The sequence below is a fragment of the Carcharhinus amblyrhynchos genome, chromosome 6 (assembly GCF_965287045.1).
Source record: "Carcharhinus amblyrhynchos chromosome 6, sCarAmb.v2.hapA, whole genome shotgun sequence".
Classification (NCBI taxonomy): Eukaryota; Metazoa; Chordata; class Chondrichthyes; order Carcharhiniformes; family Carcharhinidae; genus Carcharhinus; species Carcharhinus amblyrhynchos.
This window is the reverse complement of record NC_137329.1, coordinates 44,311,546-44,324,999: the sequence shown is the minus strand read 5'-3', so window position 1 is coordinate 44,324,999 and position 13,454 is coordinate 44,311,546. Positions and strand designations below refer to the sequence as shown.

Below are 13,454 nucleotides of genomic sequence, written 5' to 3'. Positions count from 1 at the left end.
GTTATCAACCTGGCATCTCACTCATAAAGTTGTGATTTCAAGCTTTGCTCAAGAGACCTGAGAACAGAATCTAGGTTAATAATCCAGCATTATGAAAGGGCTGCTGCACCATCAGAGATGTTTTCTGGATGAGATGTAAACTTTGGCCTTGTTATTATTGGGTGTGCACACTATTATTATTGTACGTGTCACGTGTATTCTCCGTGATATTAATTCACCGTATACATTTATACACACAGATAAAGGTGAAGCTATTCTGACATGGTAGTAATGAGAGTTCTCCATTAAAGATGCAATGTTAAAGTTGATTTTGTTTTTTAAGACAGGATCTGATTGCATCCAATTAGAATGATGTCATTGTGATAAAAATGGCTTACATGGGGTGTAATGTTTCTCCTTCCCCAAATTAAATAAGACATCTTTGCATTTTTACATAAATGCAGTGCTCCTTCATTGTATCTAATTGACTAAGGATTTTTACTTTGCTATTCTCAGCTTTGTTTCTTCTTCACAGGATGCCTATTCTGAAGTCGCTTTTCTTTTTGCTGAGTTCTTCCGAGACTTGGACATTGTGCCCTCTGACATCATTGCAGGCCTGGTATTACTGCGTCAGAGACAGAGGGCCAAACGATTTGCTGTCTTGGATGAGGTAGGAAATAGGTTCTGTGATTTTTAGTGTTGGCGGTAGGTTCTTTGTGTTTTGGGGTAGGCAGTGTGGGTCTGTGTGACTTAGAGTAGGCAGTCATTGATTGTGATGCAGCCCTTTTCAAGCTTCTGTGTTCTCAGAAATGGTTTTCTGACCCTGGTCTTTTCCAGCACAAGGGTCTGAAGATGGACTCCCAACCTGTGTTTGGGTGTCATGCCAGTTCGAAGACAAAGGCTTGCTGTTTCCCTCCTTGTATACACATTGAAACATAGAAAGTAGGAGTGGGAGTAGGTCATTCAGCCCTTCAGGTCTGTTTTGCCATTCAGTATGACCATAAGGCTGATCCTATTCTCAATGCCATACTCCTGCATTCACCATACCCCTTGCAATCTTTAGAGTCAGGAAATCTATCCATTCCCTTCTTAAGTATATCCAGTAATTTGGCCTCCACAGCCTCCTTGATAGTTAATTCCACAGGTTCCCCAGCCTCTGAGTGAAGAAATTTCTCCTCATCTCAGAGGCCTACCTCGTGTCCCCTTGTCCTAGACCGCCTCAGCCAGAGGAAACAACATTCCTAAATTCAGCCTGTCCATTTCTTTCAGAATTTTATGCGTATTAATGCGATTCTCTGTCAGTCTTCCAAATGTAGGCAAAGTCAACCCAGTCTTTCCACTTAGGGCAATTTTGCTATCATATAATCCTATAGTGCAGAAAGAGGCCATTTGGCCCATCAAGACCAACCACGATCCCACCCAGATCCTGTCCCTGTAACCCCATGCATTCATCCTAACTAGTCCCCCTGACACTAAGGGACAATTTAGCATGGCCAATCAGCTAACCCATACATCTTTGGGTTGTGGGAGGAAACCCACACAGACAGGGGAAGAATGTGCAGACTTCACACAGTGACCCAGCTGGGAATTGAACCCAGGTCCCTAGCACTGTGAGGCAGTAGTGCTAACCACTGTGCCACCAATTAAATTATTGGTGTTTTTGTGAATAGCTGATCCCTACAGAAACTGATGAGTCACTGCCTGCCACTTGAAAAAAGACCCGTTTATTCCTACTCTCCGTTTCCTAAGCAATTCTCAGTCCATGCCAATATGTTACCTCCAATCCCATGTGCTTTAATTTTGCACACTAACCTCTTAAGTGGGACTTTATCAAAAGCTTTCTGAAAATCCCAAGTACAGTACATCCACTGGTTCTCCCTTATCTGTTCTGCTCATTACATCCTCAGAAAACTTCTGTAGGTTTGTCAAACATGATTTTCCTTTCATGAATCCATGTTGACTTTGTCTAATCCCACTGATGTTTTCTACATATCCTGTTATCACATCCTTTATAATCTAGCATTTTCCCTACTATTGATGTTATGTCTCTGCATACTTATGGTGACTAAATTGTGTCCCAACAGAGTTGACCCCTGAAATTGGCAGGCAAGTGGTGAAGGCTGAAAAGAGTCCTCAAGTCAGTATCTGCCTCCATCCACCCTAGGTTTGATAAACTCTCAGTTTGGGGAGGCTGGAAGAAGCTAATTTCTTAGTTTTCTCTTTTCCTAACTCTCATGTCTAAGTCTATCAACATCACTAACATTACATCTTCCCTACACAATAAGACACCAAGTGACTTTGCTTTTTAACCTAATTAGTGTTTTGAAGTGTCCACAAGAAAATCTGTTAACGTTATGAATAAATTTACCACTTCCCGCTTCCATTTGGAAGAAACTTGCTGTATTCCTTTCCAAGGTACGTCTGGGGTCATTAATGAACATTTCTTTCATTAATGCCATTTAAATAAACTTTCTCTGTTATTTTACAAATTGGTGAAATATAGGGCTTGTATTTGTGCATCTGTTGCTCTGCACATGGATGTTGAAGGACAGAGTCCTGTAAATTCCATACATTGTTCCAAAGGTGTTAATTCTTTCTTGTGATGGACTCTTGAGTTACCAATTGCAGATTGGTATCAAAAATATTCTGGAGTGAGCTTGTCTTATTTCTTCATTTTGCTGAAAGTTCTGAAGTGCATTCATCAATTGTTCTAGCATTTGTAGTATATTTTCGTGTTTATTAATATTTGGAAATTGAATTGTTAGTAAATGTGACTGCACCAAATACTGATCAAAGATGCATTGATTTCCAGTCTGTGCTAAGTTAGATCCCAACTGGAGCAGCATTAGGGGTACAGGTACTACAATTGATTTTATGTCCCTCAGATACTGAAGGGAAAGAAAAACCAAGGTTCTGCTCCAGATTGATATTTAATTGAAAATGCATGTATGTAGATATTGAGAAAGGAGAGAATGATGTTATGACCAAACAGCCTTCAGCACTTGCACACAATTCATAACAACAGACACTTGGATGAGTTACTAGAAATTACTCAACAGCAGTGAATTTAGACCCCCATTGTGAATCAGTGACTAGAGAAAAGACTGGGTTGAAGTCAATGGATGGGACAGAAAATGGCCATGGCCAGTATATGTTGTTTCTCCAGAATAGCTGTTGAATATTTAATCATAATAGCTTGGGCTGGCAAATGTGTTGGGCAGAGGAAAGAAGAAGAAAGATTGTGAAGGCTGGCAATGCATGAAATAATGGGAAAAGGCAAGCAAGAAAACATCTGAAACAGGTATCCCATTTTTCAAAACAGCAAAAATGAAGATAAGGTGAATGGGAGAAAAGAATGCCTGATGTTGGAATTCTCTGCTAATTTAAATTGCAGCTGATGTCCTTTTGCTTTTTTCTCCATAGGCAAATAATGACATTTTGGCCTTTTTATCAGGAATTCCAGTCACTAGAAATACAAAGTACCTTGACTTGAAGAATGCCGTGAGTGTTGTTCTTTAATATATTTGAGCACTGTGAAAAAATTTGGCACATTGCCAATGTATAATGTAGTCTGTGCTGAAGTGGGTAAAGGCAGTATAATATGACTAAATGATTGATTCTGAGAATCCATTTTCTCTGAGAGATGCATTAATATATGATGAAAGCCTGCAGTCCGAGAAGAATCTCACTGGTTATGCTGCTATCTGCTTAATGGTCACAGAATATTTGAGTGTCTGTTCCATTCAAGCAACATTTTTGCAGAGATTTTAACTTGTGCAGCTTTAGATTTAAGGAATATTGGAGAAGGACTGGGAGTGATGGCTATTTTTTCCCCGTGTAACATTTTGAAATAAGTGATAATTCGGTTGATTACATTTCTCCTGGTATTTGCATATTGACTTTAACCTGGTATTGTGAGACTTCTTACTGTGTTTACTCCAGTCCAACGCTGGCATCTCCACATCATGATTGCCATATGTGCCAGGCATTGTTGTCTCAGTTACATATACCACATTGCAGCCAGTGAAGTATTTTTGAGGGCTTGTACTTCCAGTAAGTAAAACTGGAAGCAACCAAACTCTGCTTTGTTTTCAGCCAACTTCTCTGTTGTTTTCTTAGTTATGCAGCATCTGACTAATTAATTAATTTTGTATTTTCCTATCTTATTTTCCCCATTGGTGTTAGTATTTAAGTAGTGATCTGCTTAGATGAGAAATAGATGAAGAAAATATCAAGACTTTTCCCTTTTATCATTCAGTTGTTTTACCATTGAGTGAACAGTTTAGATTATCTTGACGAATATGAATTCCTTTTTTGGATAAAGTCAGTAACTCTGATGGCTTAGTAAATAAATGTGTTACTTATATAAGCAGCATAGGCAAGAAAATTCCTCATTTGATTCTCGCTCTGTGCAACTATTCTCAGTTAGGCAGCTTATTTAAGCAAGAGGAGCAGGAATAGACAATGAGCCCACGAGAGCCAACTCCACCAGAAAATCATGACTGATCTTCAGTTTCAACCCCGCTTTCCTAATCAATCCCCACACTGCTTGATTTCTTCACAGTTCAAGGATTTATCTATCTCAGCTTTCAATGTGCTTAATGATTGAAGGCTGGATTTTGTCCACCAAGGCAGATAGCTCAACTCAGAAAATTCCAGAGTCACTGGATCTGCCAAGTAAAAAGTGCCCTGAAATGCAATATTTTCACTGTTGGGTTGGGCAAGAGGTGAAGTTGTATATGCTGACCTGGCAGCAGATGCTAGAAGGATAAATGTCAAGGCAGGCTGTTTAAAATACCCTCCTCAGTTTTTTGAGACTTGGACTTGTTTTAGAAAATTTTAGGCCCTCTGCCTGCAATCCTTTCACCTACTCAGTCACCACCATGGCTAGCCTCCATGCCAACTCATGCCCAGTTTCAGGCCAGTCAAATCACTGATGCCAAATCACACTCACCCTGCATGATTCCTCATGCACCCTTGCCAACTCAATGCATCATCTCCCAGTATCTACAATGGGCAGACTTTAAAATGATGTAAAGATGAACAAAAGTATGAAAATCTAATGTAGCTCTCACTGTGCTGACTTAATAGTGAAAGCAACTCCTCCCATTCATGAATGCATCAAAGATTTTAAATCTGCTCAGGTGGTTAATCTCTTCTAAAAATGATCTGTTCATACCCCTATTCCTTTCATAGCCTGTTTAAGTTGTCAATCAAACTGTGAACTGAGAGCTTCTTGCTGAGATAAGTACAACTTTTGAAACCTAGCCAAGCATTAATAATGAATAACCATTTGGAAAATGTCAACAAAGAACACTATTGAATCTGCTTGAACAGATGCCATGTCTGCTAGACTGTTAATCAATTTGTCCACTGGTTGATTTTTTTTTAACAATCACTGACAACTGCAGTCTTTTTTTTACACTTTGAAGGTTGGAGATTTAGAAAACTTGACATCATGATACTTAAACAGACCTTATCCATCTTTCAGTAGCATTTATGCCTGCTGCATCAATTGGTGACTCGTATGCTGCAAGTTTAAGACCCTTGCAAAAGCCAAAATTGAATCAGTTTGAACTCAGCGCAAAATTCAAATTGCCCTACCGAGTTAATTCGAGTTTCCTTCCTGTGAGATTCCTGTCCTAAACCCATTTGGAGGGCAACCAACGTTTGTCCAGGAACATTTAGTAGCTTTTGGAATTTTTAGAAAATTTTGCTTGGGCAAAATTGGGCAAGTGAGGTTTTGGTCTCTTGAGCCTGTTCGCCCATTTACTCAGACATGGATGATCTGTACCTCAACTGCATTTAGCTGCCTTAGTTCCGTATCCCTAAACACCCTCATCCAACAAAAATATTTCAGTCTCAGTTCTGAAAATGTCAACAGCTTTTTGGGGAAGTTAGCTCCAGATTTCCATTACTACTTTCTGTGCGAAGAGGCACTTCCTAGCATCACCCAAGCTTTGCTCTGGAATTGCTCTGGGGATGTCATAAATTACTTTATGAAAAAAAAACAAATATTCAATAAACATCAGATATTTTAGGTTTTCTGTTTTAGCATTTCAGTAGTGCAGATTGTTATGGGTTTGCATATTTTCATTTTAAATTAACATTTCAAAGTTATTTATCACTTGGAATTAAAGGAAGATTCCAAAGAATGTGGTAATAATATTTTTGATTCTTATAAGCATATCTACCAATAACTTGTGTAAGGGATGAAACAAGATGGAGCAATGAAACTTGACATTTCATATCCCCACCCACAGTTTTTCTGCCTTTCCTGAAGGTATGCACCTCTTGCTGGGGCAATGGCATGAGCAACTTTCTGGTAGCTCATCCAAATAGTGACTCTTCATGTGTGAGCTGGAGGAGCATGAGTATTGGACTGGCTGATAATGGTTATAAATTTCTGTTTAAACATTTTTCTGATGTTAGTTGACAGCACTTGTCGTTCTGTTGTGAAAATGACATTGCAATAAAATGATCCACAACTATTACTACTGTAATAGGTTCCTGGCAGCCCTCTTATTGACACAAACCCTGTTACAAAATGTACTGTAGCCAGTAAATTCCCAATTGCACTGCCTTAATGCTAGGAATGTGAGTGTTGATTTTTCCTTGGGGAATCCTTTGTTTTATTAAAGCTTTTGCTGTCAACAAAATGCCTTTTTTATCACATCCTTATTTGTGTTGCATTTGGAAAATGATGGATTCAATATACCCCTAAAAGTGAAAACAGTTTTCAGGCCAGACTGGAATTGTAATTTCAGTGAAGCAGTGCCCTCTGCTGGGAGTGAAATCAAAAAGTAAAAGCTATCCATTAAGTTTATAAGCTTGTGTCATTATAGAATCCAACAACGAAGACCATTTGATGCATTATACCTGTGAGTCCTTGCTAAAACAAACTATCCAATTAGTTCAATTCCCTTGTTCTTTCCCTGTAGCTTTGCTTTTTCAATTATTCATCTAATTCACTTTTAAAGGCTTGATTCTGCCACCCTTGCAGACCATGTATTCCAGATCATAACAATTCATTGCAAGAAAAATATCTACCCACGTCTCAGCTATCAAATCGGTGGCCACTGTTTATCAATCCTGATAGTTGAAACAGTTCCTCCCTATGTACTCTATCAAAATCCTTTAAATAATTTTGAGCATCTCAATTAAACCTGCCCTTAACCTTCTCTGCTGTAAGAAAAACAATGCAATCTTCTCTCCTACTCCACATAAATCAAATCGCTGGTACCATTCCAGTCACAAAGCATTTATACTGTGCAATTAGGAATCTAAAACATGACAAGTTGAATATCTTGTTTCTGCACATTAAGAACCCACATTATGCATGCATTTTGTGGGAACTGTAAATTATGCCCATTGTACTTCCAGCTCTCCACTCTGCCTTTCCACTGCACTACACTCCAAAAAAAATCCTTCAATCACTGAATATTCAGTCGCTTTTCCGTTATACAGCAGCGTCGCTGCTCTCTCACCGCTCAGCGTTTTGTTTCACCTCTTTGACTTGTCTTAGGTTGTTTCTTTATCCTGAAGAAACTATATAAATGCAACAATTCAGGTGTCCACTATTCTGACCTCTGAAATTGTAACAATAATGGATAATTGAGTAGTAAGTAGTCTAATAGACAGTGTTCAGAGATGTCCAAGTGTAAAAACTTTGACTTATAATCACCTGAAAATAAAATTCCATTCTTGAAATTAAACCACAAGTATGTGCCACTTTTTGAAATCATGTTATAGTACTTGAATTAATGAGAGGTCATTGTTTAGTTTTAGTTCATTGTATCACATTTGATAGTCAATCAACAATTGCAAATAAAATGAGACGATTTGAATAATTAGATTTAGTTGCATTAAAAACCTGGTATGCAGGTGTATACATATGCACCTTTTAATTACATGCAAAACAGACTGGATATGGTTCACAAAGCAGCACAATCTCAAAAGTTTTAATGGCCATCTGTCTATAAAGAAGGTAAATTTTAACAACAGGACAAGCGCTGGGTACACCCAGCCATCCCTTTCTGGTGGATGTCAACCTTCTCATTATATTCGTCAATCTCTTCTCTCTCAGCAATGCAGCTTGTTATCTCTTTAATCAATTTATACTGCCTGCTTCTATATATGAAACTATGGGTACATGACCCTTTGCCCTCATCACTTTCAATGTAATCAAATCAGAATTGTATCACCTAACCAGATGAGATTGTCTCTTCCAGGGAATAGTTGATGTGCAAGTGAAGTGCTGGCAACATTTCTACACACAGAAATGAGAACAAAATAATTTAGAAGGGTTTTGTGTTTAAAGTGGGGTCTGCATAACATGACTGAGTAGGGAAGAGTTTTAATAAGGTGAGAAATAAATTACTTGCATCTGTCACAGGAGAAAATTATGAATTAGTAATGAAATAGGATGTCTTTACTAATACCAGCTAGAAAGTGCACCCAATGCTTCGCAACTAGTTTCATTTTTTGAAAAAGATTTCTTCTTAATTTAGATCTATGAGTAAGTAATTTTTATTCTATTTTTTAGCAAGAAATGCACATGTATAAGGAGGTGTGCTACTATATGCACTTTGCACTGGCTGCTTATGGGTGGCCCTTGTACTTAATGCGAAACCCGACCTGTGGACTCTGCAAACTGGCCAGCTCATGCTCGTGAGTAGTATTAATTTCCTTAAAATTGTAAAAACAATTCAATAAATTCAGTTACACTGTGTTTCAGGGTTCTGGACCGTTATGCTGTTCAGATAGCAAGTGTAAATGCTCTTCAACTTAAAAAGACAGAAGCAGGGTATTTGCCCTGTTGCCTTCACCTTTTAGCAAACTTATAAGCCAAAATAAAAGATTTATCTCATTCTGAAAATGGTCTTAAATAAGTGTGATCGCTCATTATTTGTTTCCCAGTGAGTAGAAAACCACAGGATATCCTTGTCTCAGATTCACTACAATTTGAAGTTTGTTTGATAAACACTTAAAATTCCACTTGCTTGCTGAGGACATGGAGGAAATCGGATATTTGGTATAGGGAAGAGAAAAAGCAGAAAGACTTCCTGTGCCTGATCACTATCGAGTTGCTCCTACTAGGAAGTGTGTGATTGTACATCTGTTGAGAATAAGAATTGTCTTATGATCTGCCAAAAATTCCACTGGCACGCTCCATGCTCATGGCTGAAGTTTGGCCATTTGGCTGAAATACTTGAGGACAGCTGGTGCCCATGAAACTATCTGAATATGAGTTATTACATATAAGAGAATAAACTGAAGGGTAAAAACCTGGAACCTGCTTCAGTCATGAGATGGATTTAGGTTTGCAGTTGGGTTGCCAAGCTTTTCTTCACAAGTAGGGGAATTCAAGAGAGAGAGGTTTTTTTGCAAAAGTAGACATTATTCATAAAATATCTGAAAGAACACTACAAACAATTAAAAATAACTATCACAGAGAGTGCAATAGTATTCTAATAATTTCTACATAGATCATGTTGCAGTCAATGCAATTGTAATACACATGATATTCACTGCACACATTCAGTGTGAGTTATGCAGCACGAGGCATTTTATACAATTCCCAACCCATTGGTGAAAGGTCTTATGCAGCAACCTTTCTCCATTTCGCCTCTGCTGCAGCTGCCCCAAGCTTTGGTGATCCCTTGACACATAGTCCTAGGCTTTGGAATGTGTCAGTGTAGAACAGATGGGGATAACCCTTTGCACTGGAGGACAACAGGTTTCAGGCAGACCAAAGAGCATTTTTCACCAAGTGTATGATTCTCCAACAGCAGCTGATTTTGTTTCAGTGGCATCCTTCGGAACAGCCCATGAAACAGAAGGTATGTACTGATCAGCCATTCTGGATGGGAATGTTAAATAGGACTTCTTTACATTCTGTTTATTTTCATATTTTTAATTGCATTATTGTTCCTAAGCTATCAAAAGATTTGTAGATGGCTAATGAGGACAACCAAGTATTAAAGGATCGGAGGGAGTTGTTGAAAGACACCAAAGGCATAACAGAAAGCATCAGCAGAGAGTGAAGGAGGGAGATGTGCATGCGTGCGCTTGACTGTGACCGAAAAAAGAGTAACAGGCAGAGGGAATTTACTGCAGTAGAGAATGTGAACACTACGTTGAAGGAGAAAAACACAAATAGGAATGTAGCAGCAAATGTAGCAGGAATGTGCAACAGGAAGAGGAGTAAGAAAGAAAGGATTACAGGAATAGTGTTTTCCTGTTTCCCTCACCCCACCCCTTACACCTCCCTCTCTCCCTTCCCCCACCCTATACTTTCTCTGTAATGCTAATGGTATCTCTCAACTACTCCCTCAGATCATTTACCCCGGTCTGCCCTCCCCTACTCCCACACTGTTCCTGTAACCTCGTGCATTTACCATGGCTAATTCATCTAACCTATATGTCCTTGGAAACTAAGAGGCAATTTAACATGGCCAATCCACCTAACCTGCACATCTTTTGACCGTGGGAGGAAACCATACCACATGGAGGAAACCAAGCAGACATGAGGAGAACAGCCAAAATGCACACAGACACCCAAGGCTGGAATTGAACCTAGGTCCTTGGCTAACCATGGTGTCACCGTGCCACCCTGTGCCACTGTGCCGGCCTGATATTATATGAACTTAGATCAGGTACCATAGGAAAGCACGCTGTATCATTTTGGATGCTAGATTAGAAAGTTTGCACTACAAAAATCATCATTTTATTGTACATGTGAAGAATAACCTTAATGCAAAGAATTATGAAGATGAATATTTAAGATTAATGGGAGTATTTAAAGCTTCTTGATGTGCTTGATCTCCAGGATGATATGGGAGTATCTGCACACACGGTGTCAGATCTATAAATAAAAATACATTTTAAATCGATTGGTCAGTTTTTCTTCAATATAGAATCAGATGGATGAGCAGCTTGAAAGAGGTGTGTGTATATATGCACAAAATCAGCTGCATGCACTAAATGGGCCTGTGAGAGAAAATGAGCAATCTTTGTTTGATAATGCAGCAGTTAGAAATTGGATACACTCTATTTTTAAATCTTCAAAATCATTATTGCAGCAATTCTAAACTGGGATGGCTGGTCTGAGACAGATGGGCACACTGCATTTAGTCTGGATGGGTTTTGATCTGGCCTGTTCTGAGGTATGCACCATCGGAATAGAATTTAGCTCAACACAAACAGTTGTGTTCAGTCAATGCTGAACAGCATCCTGTTCTGTTCTTTAATAGCATTATGTGGAATCTGAATATGGCATTCCAGTTGACCTCAGTGAACTGAAAACCAAGAATTGTGTGATTAATTCAGTATTTTAAATTCATTGTTATCTTATATTTTCCAGATGTTGCTGTTTTTGCCTCCCTCGTCCCAGGTACGGTCCAAGTGTGACAGTTGAGGAAGACAACTGTTGCAACTGCAACGTTATTGCCATCAAACGTCACTTTCTGGATGAAAATTTTAGTTTTGTCGATATTGTGTATACTTCGTGCCATGATGCGGTATGTTGCTTTGTAGCAATTGTTAATGTTGGCTAGGACAGGAGGACTGTTGTTGATTTTCTTCAAAAATTCCATTAGCTCTCTAATATCCACTTGGCAGGGCGGACTGAGTCTTGGTATAATGTCTCATTTGAAAGGCAGCAATTCCAAAGTGTAAATTTCTCTCAGTATTGCAATGCCACCTAATTTGTGTGCTCAAACCTCCCAGATTTGAGATTTCAACCCAGAACCTTTTAACTTAGAAGTGTGAGTGCGACCACAGAACCAAAATTCATGTTTGTTTCTTCCATGGCATAGCAAGTGACTTGGGTGTGTTACTTGTTTGTGACACAGTTAAAAAGTTCTGATGCTACAAAATAGTTAACAAATTGGGCAGTATCCATGAGGTTATATGTTAGCTAGAAACAACCATTTCCAGACAAATGTTGATTAATATGGTCTTGTTGTGCTTTCATACTTGTCTTCAAGTTTATGGTGTTTCAAACAAGACACTCCCACTTCTCACCCACAAAATAGATGATAGTTGTATTTTTGCGTTTCTTTGTTCTAGTTGGTTCTAGTTATTTTCGAGATTTGCTGAAAAAATAACTACATGCTGGTCATATGCTGGCAGTTGCTTATGTCACGACTGTTTATATTGTTGGTTAGGTGACCCCAGCGGTCTTGCAAGCAGGTTGCTGGTATATTTTGATGGCAATAACCATCACCCCTTCCCTACTCCAAAATAAACAATCAGCAGATATTATACAATGTTAAGAAACTGGGACAGAATTTGTTTGTCACAATTTCAGCAGATCTTCAGCAGAGCAAGGATTTCAAACTACTTCATGCCTGCATCTATTACATTGCCAAATCTGTGCTTGCACCTACACTGGTTGCAGCATGTCAAGTCATCTGCCTCAAGTGGGGAGAAGAATTGCTGCCATTTAGCACAGTTAGTGATTAAAACTTCTATTCAGTTCAAAATTTTAATTTCTCCCTGTGACAGGTGCAACTGACCACTCTTGATCAACCTTTAAGATAAATTTAACTTCCAATCCATTGTCTGTAGTAACGCTAGGGCACAAGGAGTTGTGGTGATAGTTGTTGCTATAGATATATGTATGCTCAAGGGAACTATTTAATTTTTTTTTACAGACTATCAGTATGTTTGTAGGGAATGCAGCTCATATGCTAATAGAGCAAAAGAATTACTCATTTTAGCCTAAGATAGAGTTAATGAACTTTTGTTTACAAAAAGAAAGATCCCCTGACATTTTGATTAATAGAGTGGGAGGTGGGTTTCAGTGTACAGAACCTCATGTGATAATATGGTTTACAGGAGGAGTTAGGAATGTAGCAGAGAGAAAACAGCTTTTGAGTTCTGACTGGGATTTGTTTAAAGACAGAGGTCTGCAGCTTAGAGTCATCGAGTTTTATAGCGTGGAAACAGGCCCTTCGGCCCAACCTGTCCATGTCATCCAGTTTTTACCACTAAGCTAGTCCCATTTGACCCATATCTCTCTATACCCATCTTACCCATGCACTGTCTAAATGCTTTTTAAAAGACAAAATAGTACCTGTTTCTATTACTGCCTCTTGCAGCTCATTCCAGACTCTCACCACCCTCTGAGTAAAACAATTACTCCTGTGGACCCTTTTGTATCTTTCCCCTCTCCCCTCTCCACAGAATCTCTCAGAAAACTTCAAGGATTTTTCCACTCATAATAGCAAGTATATTTATGGTTGCAAACTGTATTTAAAGTGGATTTAAAGTGGAGTTACTTATTTGGAACTGCAACAGTGAGTAGTTAGAAATCAGAGTTGTTTCTTTTCATGTTTAAATATTGTTCAGCAGGGAATAGTGAAGCTGCTTCACTTGTGAGAGTTATAGTTAAACTGTGGTATTAAATAAAGTTTGTTTTACTATAAAAAACCCCTAATTTGTCAGTGGAATTACTCCTGGAGTGAAAC

The 13,454-nt window shown here is 38.7% G+C and overlaps 1 protein-coding gene across 8 annotated transcripts in view; it reads left to right on the top strand.

Moving 5' to 3' along the window:
- Window positions 1-13,454, top strand: part of dagla (diacylglycerol lipase, alpha) — a 379,214-nt gene that overhangs the window by 260,414 nt on the left and 105,346 nt on the right. For all 8 annotated transcript variants that reach the window (XM_080190329.1, XM_080190325.1, XM_080190324.1 and 5 more), the window contains 4 exons: window positions 515-649; window positions 3,403-3,480; window positions 8,525-8,649; window positions 11,345-11,501. In XM_080190329.1, the coding sequence (XP_080046455.1) occupies window positions 515-649; window positions 3,403-3,480; window positions 8,525-8,649; window positions 11,345-11,501 (495 nt within the window). The remainder of the gene's footprint in view (window positions 1-514; window positions 650-3,402; window positions 3,481-8,524; window positions 8,650-11,344; window positions 11,502-13,454) is intronic.